This window comes from Caretta caretta, chromosome 9, assembly GCF_965140235.1.
Source record: "Caretta caretta isolate rCarCar2 chromosome 9, rCarCar1.hap1, whole genome shotgun sequence".
Classification (NCBI taxonomy): domain Eukaryota; kingdom Metazoa; phylum Chordata; order Testudines; family Cheloniidae; genus Caretta; species Caretta caretta.
In genome coordinates, this window is record NC_134214.1 from 50,297,747 (window position 1) to 50,312,850 (window position 15,104).

General features: G+C 51.2%; 1 protein-coding gene across 5 annotated transcripts in view; it reads right to left on the reverse strand.

The window, feature by feature from the left end:
* Positions 1–1,321: 1,321 nt before the first annotated feature.
* The window catches only part of ETV5 (ETS variant transcription factor 5), a 37,819-nt gene continuing 24,036 nt past the window's right edge, over positions 1,322–15,104 (reverse strand). For 4 of the 5 annotated variants that reach the window (XM_048863178.2, XM_048863180.2, XM_048863177.2 and 1 more), the window contains 5 exons: positions 12,907–12,969; positions 11,028–11,096; positions 10,553–10,722; positions 6,389–6,490; positions 1,322–3,323 (listed from right to left, as the gene is read on the reverse strand). In XM_048863178.2, coding sequence (XP_048719135.2) covers positions 3,102–3,323; positions 6,389–6,490; positions 10,553–10,722; positions 11,028–11,096; positions 12,907–12,969 — 626 coding nt within the window. In that variant the 3' untranslated portion in view covers positions 1,322–3,101. Of the gene's footprint in view, positions 3,324–6,384; positions 6,491–10,552; positions 10,723–11,027; positions 11,097–12,906; positions 12,970–15,104 lie in introns of all 5 variants that reach the window. The other variant, XM_048863179.2, reaches the window with a different exon arrangement.

Genomic DNA, 15,104 nt, shown 5'->3' on the forward strand with positions numbered 1-15,104 from the left:
ATGGGGAACCCTGAATACTGCCCCAGATGGTTAAAGCTCTCAGTAGTAGGCGTGAGGGGGCTTATTCCTTCACCCACTTACTTCTCTGGTCCTTCTCGCATGAACAGAGAAAAACAATACCCGAAGTCCAAAGGTGCAAACAATTCTATGTTTATTGGGGTGAACTTCCAGCAAGCATGATTCGTTTCCTTCCTTAGTGTCCCCCTTCCCAGCTCTGACACCACAGAGGCTTACCTGTGTTCCTGTTCCCATTTCCCCCTTTAGCTAAACATGATTCCAATTTCCCCACCCCCATTCCCTGTTCCCATTTCCCCCACCCACACACCCACTTCCTGATTGACTGCAGACTATATAGTAAAACTTGAGTTCTGCTTAGCTATTGATAAGTGAGTTCTTGCCAGACAGGATGCTATCAAACTAAGTTTCCTTTTACATTTTCTAGGCACTTCCCTTTCTCTGGAGGCGATAGGAATACAATCCTGTCCTGATAATGCCCAACAGCACCTTATTTCAATGTGACTAGTTTGGAATGTGAGGATGTGAGCGGTTGCTTCCCAGCTTATGGCTGCCTCTGTTGCTTAGCCAAAGGCCTTAGCCTAAGAACAGGGCCTCAGACTGTCACAATAAGAGAAGGACCTTACACTGGCAGACAGTGATTTTGATTCTTTCTTTTATACCTCTACTAGCCAAGTGATAAGATTACACCTAAATTCTTAGAGTATAGGTCTTTACAGACAGGCCTGAATATCTATATCCTAACAGTAGGGCAGCATGAAAGGAATACCAATTGCTATTGAAATTCAGAGTCAATTCCCTGCCTGCATGTCTCAGTGCATCGGCATGTAAAGAGGCATTGCAAAAGCCAAGGAGGAAGGATGGCCAGAGAGCTGCACAAGCCGCTTCAGGATCTCATTGTTGTGCACATATTCATAAGTCAAAGTAGAACAGCTCAGTAGGTGCCAACACAGTCAAAGCTGGGCCACTCGTTTCCAGGTCAAATCCTCCCTCCCCCCACTGAGTCCATCTCCTGCAACATGTGAGCTGGAAAAGCATTTGGGATATTGCCATTTCATGATCCCACGGTACTTGGTTTGGGTACATGGTGGTCAGACACCCTCCTCCCCCTCAACCGAAGGATTTTCATAGGCCGTATCAGCAAAGAGACAAATGGCTTTTCCCCGTTGGGATCATCGGCACAGCAGGACCACCCAGCATAGTGTAGATGTGACCCCCGCACAGAGATCTGGAGGCTAGTCAGAAAAGCCTTCCCCAAGTCATCTTTTCAGGACACACACCTGACACAGAAGAGGAAAAAAGGCAATTTCAGAACAGAAAGCAAAATCTTTTATTGTACACAGTACAGAATGTAATGCAGCTTTGCAGGAGATGCACGACCCTGCTCAAGGAAAGGTTATTTCAGATCACTCCTCAGATTAACCCTTTCTGCACTGTAGACTTTCCACCCTGAACAAAAGCTAGCATCCATCCCCTCGGTGCAGGAGTGCAAGAGTGATGCCTGCATCCCACATTTCATGACTGTACAGGCCACTTTTATACATCATGGGGAAAGAAATTTAGTCTACAAAGAGTTAATCGTCATACTTTCAAAAAAAGTAACGACTCAGTCAACAAACCCAAACCAGGTTAACTAAGAAGGAAAAAAACCCTATACAGCATTTACAACAAAAATGTATAGATAGCTGGGGGGAAATATGCAAATAGGTAGAGCATATGGGAATGGTACGGGTAAGTTAGGAAACTGTAACTGCATGAGGGCATGGGATTTAGGTGACGTTTTGTTTATGGTGAGACATCCCTGAACTCCTCCCCCATCCAGGTATTACAGCCTAATTCTTAAAAAAGGCCTCCTCTTATAAGATCAGCCTGAACACACTGAAGAGGGAACTGTGACATGGAAATTAAGCTGAGAGTTCTGTTATTTGTATGTTTCACCCAGTCTCAAATCCCAGGAGCACGATAGAGGGTTAACATTTGAGCAGTGATATGGAGTGGAATAGGTAGTTCGGGAGGACCACACCAGCCAGGCCACAGGGTCACACCTTGGAGAGAGTTAACCCAGTGGGATATGCATGGATTATATACATATAATTCCCAAAGTGTGGGAGCTGCGCTCACGGGACCCAAACAGCAGGGCCCTGCTGTCTTGCAGAACACTCCGAACGTATAGTGTGCGGGTGTTCCATTCAGTATCCAATGCGGAGAGCACAAATCAGACACTAACGGGCGTGGCTGCCACGCAGGGTGCAATGTCCTCAGAGCCGTGGCACTGCCGTGGGGAGGCTTGCAAAGAGCAGCTTTGCCTTAAAATACAAAAGACTACAAAATTGGTTTATAAACTTCTCCCCAACACGTGCGAAAAAACCCTGCCACAACCCCCCTTCCCCTGCAATTAAAGCCACCCCCCATCCCTGAGCATCGAATAGGGAAGAAGTGATGGACTCCACAGGAGAGCAGGAACCTGTGGTTCCAGAGAACCGGATCAGGAGTTAGGGGAGCTGTCCGGTGGGGTTTGTTTTTATTTAGAGAGAAAACAGAGGTTTCCTCAGGTCTGATGGGGTGCCAGGCATTTGAAACCACCCAGAGTGCTGTCCCACTCCTGGGATGCCAAGCACCACACTTGAAACCTAAACCAGACTAGCTTGGATCGCCCCCACTCCGCAAATCCATTGTCTGTGCAAAACAAAGCCCTTTCCAACACACAAGGCAGCTACAAGTATTGTGATTGATGCAAAGCAGATTGTCAGGATGGTGTGCTGTACAGTCACACAGTCTAGCCAAGTTCCAGGGGGACCATTGGGCACAATGGCCACACCTCACACATATGTCCACAGCAGTGTAGCCTGGAACAAAGACTTCATGTTAACCCCCTCCCCGAAAAGCTCTTCGTGGTTGCAGCATTTGGCAGATCTACTCCTAGTCCTTAAGCTATCAGATTCTGTCTTCTGCGGGGCCACTGAATGTACATTTTAGGCTCCACCAATCATGCTTACAGTGTCCAGTTTTATGAAGAGCAAACATTCTTTACAAACCACTGCCTTTATTTGCCCAAACTTGACTTTCTAGCGCTAGCCTCCAGCAAGTCAGTAAGCAAAGCCCTCCGCGTAGGGAAGGTTGCTGCAGTGATCCATCTCCAGGAGGTAAGCGGGGTTGTCTTCAAAATGTGTAAGAGGCAAGGTATCATCTTCGGTCACGTGGCAGTCGGGCTCGGCTTTCAAGAATGGGCGCTGATTGTCTGGGTAGGCCATGGAGAAGAGGGCATCAGGGTCACAGACAAATTTATAGACATACCGCTCGCCAGCCACCTAAAAGCAGAGACAAACGTCTGTGTTAGGATGAAAGAATTGGGAGGCTACAGCATGCTCCAAAACATTCGGCTCCTACTTATAAAGACTGTTTGTGCAACGTTTCACAAACCCCATCCATAACAGGAGGAACAAGACAGAGCTAGGAGCCAAAGGCACAAAACTTCAAACCGATGGGTCATCTCTGTGGGCTGTCAAACGCCTTTATGGAAAGGGGTGCAACGGATAGAAAGGGGTTGTGGAGGGGGAGTTGTGTATGTGTTGGCTAATATTTTTCAAGAGACATATAGGGAATTTGGACAAGTATCTTCCATTACTTTTGAATGGAAGATGTGCCTAAATCCATAGGCGGCTTTCAGAGAGGTAAACAGCGGTGTCCCTAAGGGATCTGAACTGGGACGAGTGCTATTCAACATATTCATAAGTGATCTGGAAAAAGGGAGGTGGCAAAATTTGCCGACTATACAAAATTACTCAAAATAGTTTAATCCAAAGCAGACTGTAAAGAGTTACCAAGAGAACTCACAAAACTGGGTGACTGGTCAAGAAAATAGCAGATGAAATTCAGTGTTGATAAATGCAAAGTAATGCACATTGGAAAACAATCCCAATTATCCATACAAAATGAGAAGAGATTAAAAAGATAGTCATCTCTTTTCCAAGATGAAAAGTCTAAGGGGAGGAATATGACAGAGGTTTATAAAATCATGGTGTGGAGAAAAAGTGCTATTTACCCCTTCACATAACATAACCAGTGGTCCCCAATTAAATTAATAGGTAGCCGGTTTAAAACAAACAAAAGAAAGTATTTCTTCACACAACGCACAGTCAGCCTGTGGAACTCATTGCCCGGGGATACTGTGAAGGCCAAAAATATAACTGGGTTCAAAAAAGAATTGGATAACTTGATGGAGGACAAGTCCCTCAATCGCTATTAGCCAAGATGGTCAGGGATGCAACCCTATGCTCTGGGACAGATCACTCAATAATTCCCTGTTCTGTTCATTCCCTCTGAAGCACCTGGCATTGGCGACTATCAGAAGACAGATACTGGGGTAGATGGACCATTGGTCTGACCCAGTATGGCCATTATTTTCTTAGAATCTCAGCTGCCACACGTGGCTCAGGACACATGGATGTGGATTAGAATGGGATGTCTCAGTTCTTCCACTAGGGGGCAGAATATTGAACAAAGCCCTTAACTGAGCACTCATCCACACAGTATTAGAAGTTAAATGGTACAATTTGCATAAGGGCTGGAGGATTCATTCTCGAGGACCCTGACTACAGGGTGTGCTCACGTTCCCAGCACTACTGTTTGGATTAGGATATTTATTGTCATTTGTCAAGGCAAACTTTGCTCCTCTCCCCGTGAAAAGTAGCACAACGCTTCCGAGGGCTTATTACTGAAGCTTTTCTTAAAGATGGCCTCTTTAGGGCTAAACCAGCTCTCCAGTTCAGAAGTGCTTCATCTGATGGTCTGTAGACCAGCCCTCTCCTCAGTTTACTAGAGCACAATCTCCATCTGGCTTGAAATAGATCAGGGTGAAAGTGGAATAGTCAACGAGCCACAATCCCCTAGCATGGACACAGCTATACTGGTACAGTAACTCCTCCTTAAAGTCGTCCCAGTTAACCATGTTTCGTTGCTGATCAATTAGAGAACTTGCTCGTTTAAAGTTACACAATGCTCACTTATAATGTTTGGCAGCCACCTGCTTTGTCCACTGCTTGCAGAAAGAGCAGCCCATCACAGCTACTGGTGGGGGCTTGGAACCAGGGTGGACCAGCAGCCCCCCCACCCTCCACCAGCTCCCTTAAGTTCCCTGTGCAGCAGTCGCCCAGCAGACTACTAACTGCCAGCAGTTCAGCTGTCTCTCCCTTCATTGCCATGTGTTGCTCCTGCCCTCTGCCTTGGAGGCTCCTGCTTGCTGTGCAGGGTGGGGAAGAGGTGGCTAATGTCAGGGTATCCCCCTCCCCCCGCTCCTGCCCCCCCATCTCCACAGAGCAGGGGGACACACCACAGGGCTCAGGAGGGGGGAGCCTGCTGGCAGCAGCTGCTGTCTCCACTTGCTGATCTACTTAAAAAGGCAGCGTACTTAAAGGGGCAATGCCCGTCTCTCTCCCCCCCACACACTGTGCGTCTCTGCCATGCTGTCTCCCCTCCCTCCATTCCTCCTGCCTTGTAGAGCGTCAGGCTACATTAACAACAATGTGTTAACTCTTGAGGACTCAGCCCAATGCTCATCATTTAGCAGTAAGGCATTCCCTGGGAAATATCCCTTTCACCACCTCAACCAAGCTTCACAATCATTGCTGTGTACAGTATTAAACTGTTTGTTTAAAACTTATACTGGGTGTGTGTATACACACACAGTGTATGTATTTTTGTGTGTATATACATACACACACAGTTTTGTCTGGCGAAAAAAATTTCCCTGGAACCTAACGCTGCCCCCTCCCCATTTACATTAATTCTTGTGGGGAAATTGGATTCGCTTAACATCGTTTTGCTTAAAGTAGCAGTTTTCAGGAACATAACTACAACATTAAGTGAGGAGTTACTTTATAAATCTGCCTGTAACAGCTCAGTCTAGGTTTAGGCACACCGGCAGCCACACTAGGGTTGTCACTATTTCAGTACGACAGCCGTACCCCTAACAGAACAGTTAATGCTTTGCTACTTTGCATTCCGTTCCCATAAGGCTGCATCTTTACAGTTCGCCCATGAGATGCTAAAAAATTAAATTGGTGCCCCAGTCTCTCCCCTAACAGCCCCTGCCCCAAACCAGGTTACATCACTGTTTCCCACTGCCTTGGTTTGGTGGAGTCACTTCCCTCTTCCAAGTGTCTGTCCCCAGAGCAACAGAAGCCGGGGGACCCGGGTCCCACTCCTGAAAGGTTCTGCAGCTACTCAGGAATCCGACTAGCCATGGGCACCACACATGCTGTCCTGCTGCTGCCGCCAGTCCCCACCCCCTCACCCAGAGGGGCTGTCCCCATGCACCAGCCCTCGACCCTCAGGCATCCAGCTTGCTGTTGACAGGCAGTGGTGACCTACTTGCCTTCTGCATGATGCCCTTTTCATAGTAGTAGCGCAGAGAACGGCTGAGCTTGTCGTAGTTCATGGCTGGTCGGTTCTTCTGGATTCCCCAGCGTCGAGCTACCTGAGGAGAGAGGAGACAGGCATGAAGACCCAGGGGCAGCTCTGATGGGTTTGCCAAAGGTTAGTGATACTGAGAGGGGTCTCAAAGAGCCTTGGTGACCAGAGTCCTCCAACAGGTATAGACCCAGGCACAGCCAGCACCTGCATGTACCATTCAGTCCTTGCACTAGCCAAAGTGGTGGCTTGTTATGTGCTCATATATCTATGAGAAATTGGGCCTTCACCAGCAAGTAACTGCTCATACATCACAGAGCAGCCAAACAATGGCTGCTGGACTCAATCTTGCAACCACCAGGCTCTGTGTCCCATTACCAACCCCCTGAGCCGCCTAGGGCCTCAGAATATAGCAGGCTGGCTGAGCCATCACTTCTACCCAACCCCTGGGTTATCGACCACTAGCCATTAGCACGCGGCAGCTAAGCTCTGTGGTTTTGGTTGCAGTCAATAAGGAATTACTAGAACGGACACCTCAGAAACCTGAGAGAGGCAGCCACAGGCAGGAGCTGCTAATGGGCTGCAAGAGAACCCAGTCATTTCTAAGCAGATTCCGGAGTAGCCTGAAGAGGTTTACTCATTTCTATTCCCTTCGGGAGCAGGAATCTGATGACATGAGGCTGCTGCCAACCAATCCACCCTCTCCCTGGAGATTTCTGGAATGGACAATAAGCCACAGGGCACCATTATCCACTTGGAGATAGATTAATGGGATTTCCTGACACTAAGTGCACTAAGCCAAACCCCGTCCACCTGAGGCATTGTAACAGAGGGGAAATGCACGCAGAGGCCTGAGGCGCCAACCCGAGCTGAACACAGAGCAGTTCAAATGGCAACACCGACTGGCAAGGCAGATAAATCTCCCTGGCCAATGTTAAGGTTGGGGGGCCCTTTTCTGTTCACCAGGTGAGTTGCAGAGGTGAAAGAAACTCGCCCAAGGACCTCTAGTTACAGCAGCAAAGTGGCTAGCGGGCGGGGGAGCTGCTCTCCTCTTCAGCTGTTTAAAATCAGAGCGGTGCATGGGTTTAGCATCCCAAGCCACGCCTGTGGAACGTAACATCCCTCTCCATCCCCTCCCATGCTCCAGGCCTAAGAGGAAACGGTAACCCCTCTTCCATAAGGTTTAGTGTTTTGGCCTCTATTCATGGCCTGGGGAAGGGAATGGACAGAGATTGTGGAGCTGGCTCCTGCTAACACAGACACTCGTTAACAAGGGGCAGCAGAACAGCAACGGTTTATTTGCTAGCAACCTAAGCACTTGAAAGCAAAGATGCCACCTCCGGAGGGAAAAGGAAGCCCAGCTGTCCTGCCACACCCGCATTGGCCTTTCCTCAGTGAAAGCTGTAAGGTGCTACACCACTGCAGGCAGGACAGCAACCCCCCCCCGGCCCCCCCAGCCAAGCTCTGGAAGCGCCTCCAGAGCACGCTGTCCGTTCAGTCACAGCCTCTTCCTGCCATCACTTCCATATGCAACAAGTGTGTTTGTGTACGCAGGGCTTCCAAGCAGTGCCGTAGCTATGGTTACGTAATCGCCTTCCAGCACCAGGGCTCCGCTAGTGGAGGGGGCCGCAGAAGAGCTCTGTCTGTCGCAACACTGCACGACGCTGTGCGCTGGTGAGCCCCACGAGGCCTACTCACAGCTAGCCAGGCCCTGGCTGGGGACTGCTCCAGGAGTGCGCGGGCCAGTTAGCACTGCAACAGAAGAGAGCTTGGCTTCCCTGCCTAGCTTGCTCTTGGCCGGGGGAGATTACATGACTCCTGTCATATCTCCTCCACAAAGAGAGGCGGCGGCATCCTAGGGACCACGGCTCCTTGCGCCCTGGTGGTTTTTTGTCACATGTTCCACCCCCCACACTTGCATCCCCCCCTTAATTCCATCCTTCCCCCAAAAGGCAATAAAAGCAGACTCATGGCGAAAGCATTTGCAGACTGAAGAGCCGCCTGTCAGCGTTCAGAGGGTGCTCAACTGGAAGACAATCAAAGCCACTTGATTAGGGAGCCTGCCAAAAAAGCCGTTTGAAAACCACAATTTCCATGCACAGCGCAATAGAGATTATGGATCATTACCCAGAGTGCACCGCTCAGCAATGCAGCTGGTTTCAATTACTTAAACTGCTTCTTCCTCTGCGTCACTGTGCAAACGTGCCCTGATGCTCCTCACAGAGGGCAATTTAAGAAGCCCAGTGCCTTCTTGGAATTGCCAGGGCAGAGCCGACAGCTACAGTGGAAACCTCACAGACCCTGCTACGTGTCCAATGCACCTGGCAAGTGCTGGGCCAGCCCAGCCCAGGGCCACGTGGGCAGGGAAGGCAACATGCTAGAGTGAAAGGGAAGGAAGGATTCTCACAGAGCGCCCAGGGAGAGCACATGAACTGGCAGCTACAGTATAGGAGATAATGACACAAGCACCCAGGGCTCCTGGTTGGCAGATTGGTAACAAGCAATCTGGGGCTCTGGCATAGCAGGCATGGAGACCTGGGCTTGTGCCATCTGTTCAGCCCCCTTGGGCTGTGTTACAGGTGGGAGAAGATCCGACAACAAGCTGTGACACAGGGCCTAACCCAGGGTCACCTGCAGGCTCCTGTGGGTGAAGGAGGAGACAGGGCTGCGGAGGAGACAGTCTGGTTCCCACGAGAGGGAATGCTCTTCCAAAGGTAACATGTGTGTCTCAGCCCTGGGCAAAGCAGTTACTGCTGGTGGGAATATGGACCCCTAATCAGAGGGACCCAAGCAGAGCATGGCTTACAATGGCATCACAGCAGTAACCCCCCTACCCCTGTTACACCTTTTCACTTTGCAGTCAAAATGGCCCTATTTTGGGTTCCCAGCTGTTCTGGGGCGGGAGGGACATTTCCACGACATTTCTGCTGTTCGGTGTCTGCTGAGACAGGAATTGGGGATGGAAGTTGCAAGTTAATTGCTCCAGTTGCCAGGGGAGACAGCATTGCTGGCTTTTACATCTTGAAGACTACTCAAAAGCAGACTGGGTGTAAAATAAAAGCTATAGACTACGCTGCTGGCAGGACCTGCACACGTCACAGCCGCTGTACCTGTGATTGCCTGTAGTGCCCGGCTGCGGAGTCCCGCCCTTGCTCGAGAATCTGTGTGTCCATTTGAAAACAATTCTCGCCCTTGGAGCAGCGAAACAGCCCCAAGTAAGCAAACAGAAAACACACTCCCTTCACCCACAGGAACAAAGCGAGGCAGAGGCAGCAGTGCCTGCCTGAGCTGGCAGACAGCTCTGAGAGGTGGGAACTGCTCCTCTTCCCTCACAGTGCTGTATGTTGACTCTGAAACCTAGTGATGAAAGTCTAAATATCAACATTAACTATCTCACTGCTGGATGTGTCCACTACAGTGTTTGAGGCCCCAGCACCAACCATAAATCTACCTCCATTTCTGCCCAAGCTCCAGCACTCACCCCATCTGTACTCTGTCTGTGAGGCAGACCGCAAGGCTAGCCCAGCACTAACTCTACAAATGGAGAGCTCAGCCTCCTGGTCCTAGGTGAGCCAGAGTCTCAGACCTCCTCCAGTGCTGAGCAAGAGCCAGACTATTCCCCATATGGCTGGAGGGCCTAGCTGAGCCAGCCAGGGCCCCAGAGCTCTAACCCTGCCAAGCATATACCAAGGCAGCTACATTTGTTCCATCCCAAGGCTCCGTATGCCTTGTCTAGCCTTCCTCAAGAGGCTGAAAAGCCGCTGTACACAGCCCCTGCTCACAGCGCCCACAGGACCATGGGTCTCCCCTCTGGAGATCCAGAGCACACTCCATGGCCCCAGCAAAGATGTTCTCTACACCCCCCCGCCCAGGCCTGCCTGCCATTTAGGGAGAGAGAGGGGTGGAAAGGAGAGAGCCCTGATCAGCCTGAGGCTCCAAGCCAGTCATTCATTTCCAATAAGGATTAAACCCCACTAGACTCAACCCTTCCCCCACTGTTCCCCCCACACTGGACCAGGCAATGCCCAGAGTGTTGGGGGTGGGGGCAGTGGGTTGGAAACAGAGGCCTTTGTTTCTGGGTTGTCACCAAGCCAGCAGCCACTGGCGAGTCCCGAGGCCAGCTCTGTACCTCTTCAGGCTCGATCAGCTTGAACTCCATGCCCCGGCCTGTCCAGGCAATGAAGTGGGCATTGGCCGGGTCATCCAGGAGCGTGACCAGGAACTGCCAGAGCTGCAGTGACCCTCGTCTCTGGTATGGAGGCCCCTCCCGATACATAGTGGGCTCCTGCTTCACTTTCCCTGTGTGGGAGGAGAGACACGTTAGATCACCCACTCCCAGCACAGCAGGGCCCTGGCTCGCTGCCGACCTGCTGTCTCCTGCACTCGGGGGCAGCCTGGCTGGTCTCTAGCCCTAGAACGAGGCTGCCCGAGGATGCCACCATGCCATGGATAGAGAGTGGGGCCTGGTGACAGAGCCCAGCTCCGGTGTCCTTTTGCCACTGGCTTGGGTTTCTCATCCTGCTTTTGTCAGAAGAGCCGGCTGCAGGAATTCTATTAGGCAGCTCCACGCCTGCCCCCCTGCCACATTACAGCCAGTGTCTTACCTTCCAGCCTCTCCGGCACCACGCAGGTGTCATCAAAGTACAACCGGGCATCTTTTTCATAGGAAAACCCTAGGAGGAAAGCATGCCCATTAGCTCTGCAGTCCAGACCAGAGAGGCGACATAAGAACGGCCATACTGGGTCAGACCAAAGATCCATCAAGCCCAGTATCCTGTCCTCTGACAGCGGCCAATGGCAGATGCCCCAAAGGGAATGAACAGACAGGTTATCATCAAGTGATCCATGTCCTGTCACCCAATCCCAGCTTCTGGCAAACGGAGGCTAGGGACACCATCCCTGCCCATCCTGGCTAATAGATTCATGGAAGATAGCCATTAATGGACCTATCTAGCTCCCTTTTGAGCCCCGTTATAGTAAAATACCAATGCTAAAGCATACATGACATGGGTGCAGAGGTGTGATTAGCTGATTGTGCTATTGAACCAACCGAACCCCGGATCAGAAATCTCCTGGACACCTGCCAGCTACCCCCTTTGCTTAGGGAGACCATGGCTTTATTTGAGGCCCATCTGACGCAGTTTCTCAGAAAACTGAATTTGTCTGGTATGTATCCAGATTTCCTCCGTTCTAGCAGAAGGTTTCCCTACCATCCTACTGGGACAGGCAGCCGGTGGCATTAATAAATGCTGACTGTCACCAGCCAGCTCAGCAAAACAAACACACTAAAAAGGCTTTCAAGAGACCATTGAGAATGCACGAAAGACCCTGCTGAGACTAGTGAAATCCCAGCTGCTACAGTGCCATAGCCACAAACATGGCCTGAGTTGGAGTCCAGGCTACACACCAAGCAGGGCCTTTGTGCCGGGGTCAGCAGCGGCACTGCTGGAGAGTTAGAGCCTGTAAAAACCACCGTATTCCTGACGGCACGAACTCATTCATACCCACCTTTTGGATCAACTTCTCTAATGCTCAGGCCCAAACCTACTGCTCTACGAGCAGATTTGGACCATGGATTGTTTCCTGCCCTTCACCTTGAGGCCAGGCATACAGCTAACAGCTTTAGAAAGTCAGCACATTTCACTTGCAAGAGGAACATCCAAGGATAGTCCCATTTCTGGGCTAAACGGTGCATCGGCTCACTTGGCCTGGCCCTCAGAAAGTTGGATTCTATTTGCTGGCAGAAAACCTGTCTAGACTAGTTCAGTGAGTGAGCTGAAAGCCACTCCGCTGGCCGAATACCATTCAGATTTCTCCTCTTCCCCAGCCCATGTAGCTCCAGTAACTGAAAACCCTCTTACTGTCTCTATCAGGCATATTATCCCAGACTAGAGGGTACAGCCAAGTATGTGGCCGTCGAGATGTGTGACTGAGAATGGCAGCGTGGTTTCCCCTTGCTCTCTCACACAGCTGGGATGGTCTGTTAGCTCAGGTGAAGCGTCAGTTGAAATGGAGACGCACTATTATTAGCAGCTGCATCAGGCACAGCCATCCGTACCACCGTCTAATACACCCAAGAGCAGAGCAGGAAGGAAGAACTCACGCTGCGGTAAATGGGAGTCTCAACAGTCGCACGGAAGGATACAGAGTGCCTGGTAAGGGGCAGATTGGATCTCTAAAATCAGCAGTGACGCTGGTTTGCTATTCCACCTGCTTTTCACTACTCGTGCTTGACTCAGTACTTGACCCAGTACAGAAAGGAAGCTACAGATGGGTGGGGGTGGGTACCAGAACCAGGGAAGTTCCTAGGCTTCTCCCTTTCTAAAGCAGTGGTCACAGTAGTAGCACCGTCAACGGACACTCTTCTCAGGGTCCTTTGCGTCAGCAGCCACCACAACCCTCTGCCCCAGTCAATGCCACGCAACTCTGCACCCATGCCCGTCCCCACTGTGCTCCGTCTTGTGTACACACGCGCACACTTACCCTCCTGGCCCGTGGGGAAGTAGCCCCCTCCTCTCATGTATGACGACTGGCAGGTAGGCACTTCTACAATCAAGACAAAAGCCGAGTTAAGCCTGTGCTGGACCAGGCAGCGCTACACCCTGACCACGTAGCAAAGCAGAAGCAGCATGCTGAGATAGCCCCACTCGGCCCCCTGGGAATGTTACAAAGCCACTGCGTGCGTGGTCGGCAGGCGCAATGGTTCAGCACCTCCACCTGCTGGGCGGGGTCAGCATCACCCCATCACAGGCCACATCATCCTCCCAGGGCCCTGGCGCTGCTCCTTGGCACGCTGCATGCCTCCCACCCGGGTTTGGCAGTGCCATGAGAGCAGGAAACCCCGCGAGATCACAGTTAGCCCTACAAGCAATTCTATTGTGGTGACATATGATGGGGCGCACCCGGTCTTCCCAGCACCGTATGGCAGGGCCTGTCCCTACCATCCCCACTCATGGCAGAAGCAGCAGAGGGGGGATCCTCCCGGCCTGCCTAGAGAGGCCTCCCAGAAGTAGCCAGAGCTCAGCTGGGACCAGAGGGACCGGGGAGGGGGAGGGCTCCTCTCTGGCCACAGGAGCTCGTGGGGCAGCCAGGGTTTGATCCTGGCTGCACTTGCTTAATCTGGGAGAGAGGGGCACCCTGAGCTAAGGGGGAGGCTAAAGGGACCAGGTGGGAAGAGGCCCAGGGAAGCAGCAGCAACGAATTGCAGGGAGCTGTGTGGGGCTGCTGGCTGTAGCGTCCCTTGGCTGGCACCAAGAGCAGTGCGGGGCCAGGTCCCCCCGCTCCAGGGAAGTGGAGTCGAACCCGAGATAGAGACAAGGCTTGTTTGGCAGCCCCACCTAAGGGGTGAGTTTACAGAGCTCAGAGCCAGGGCTGAAGACCCAGGTGAGGGCAGACAGTTTTGCTGGACTTTTGCTACTCCGGAAGGGGTTTGTTTTGAGTGTGTGACCCTGCCGGAGGCTGAGCCGCTGAAGACCCACCAGGCAAGGGCGACAATCTACAAGGGGCCTTGGGATCAGGAAAAGGGCTGCAGTACTGCACACAGCAGCAAGAGGCGCTCACGAGGTGAGAGCTCCCCACATAAGATTTCAGGGACTGCTTGATGTTCATTTTGACTCGCAGACTTCTCTGAACAGAGAATTCCCCCTCATCTAGGAAATTAGAAGTCTCAGAAAACAGGTCAGCTCATGGCTCTCAACTATTCCTAGCCCACATGACTATTTACCACCTCGGATTCAACGTGAAAGATTAAACTGAGGTGTCCTGAACACAGCATATTGATCCTGGAGGTCTTACAAACCAGCTCTTCTCCTCTTCCTACAGGGGACAGCCCCCTCCTCTTTCACTCTCATCTCTTTGCAATAGCATGCGGACTCAAAATGAGCAGGGAGAGGTTATCAGCACAAAGTACAGGCTCCTTCCTGGTTTGGAAAAGGTAATCCAAACTGACTTGCAAAGGCGATTTGGAGACATTCAATAGGGAAAGGTCTGTTTCAACAACCCACTTTAGCAGATGGTCTTAAAAGAGACCAAGCCCAATAGTTTATCTTCTCCCACATAGCTCAAGCAACACAAGAAGGGAGGAAAGCTGGAGATAAACAAGAGTCCTTCAAAACCTTTAGATATGCCCCCCCGCCACACACACACACCTGCTCCATTTTGTTGCTGACGACTGCATTCAATCCTGCCTTTGAGAGGTCACCATATTTTTAGGCCTAAGGCGATTAGAGGATTTTCCGTTGTGTAGCTAGGCCCTGCACTGTCAGCAGCCAGCAGAAATCACACAATGGGTCAACAAAGTCGGCTACGTGGGGCCACGGGGAAAGCTTAGCCCGAGCCCACATAACTCCATGTGCTCAGATAACCTTTGCCCCTGTGAGCTAAGGGAAGGTGGGCAGGAGGAGGCATTCTGCACACAGGTCTGCAGCACAGTCGAGCAGGACTGCTGTGCAGATTACTGGAGCTTAGATACAGCAACATCTGTCGAGTGCCTGATGTTTGTTCTTTATACAAAAAAAAAAAAAAAGTCATCTGACATTCTAACTTGGTTAGACATCAGTTTGGGGACAGCGTGCGGGGTGAGGTTTCCCGCACCGGGAAGTGCCGAGGTCACAGAGGTCACCGCTTTAATGCAACATTATCAAGACGCCTTAGAGGAAGTTGCCAGCTAAACCCCAGCAGAG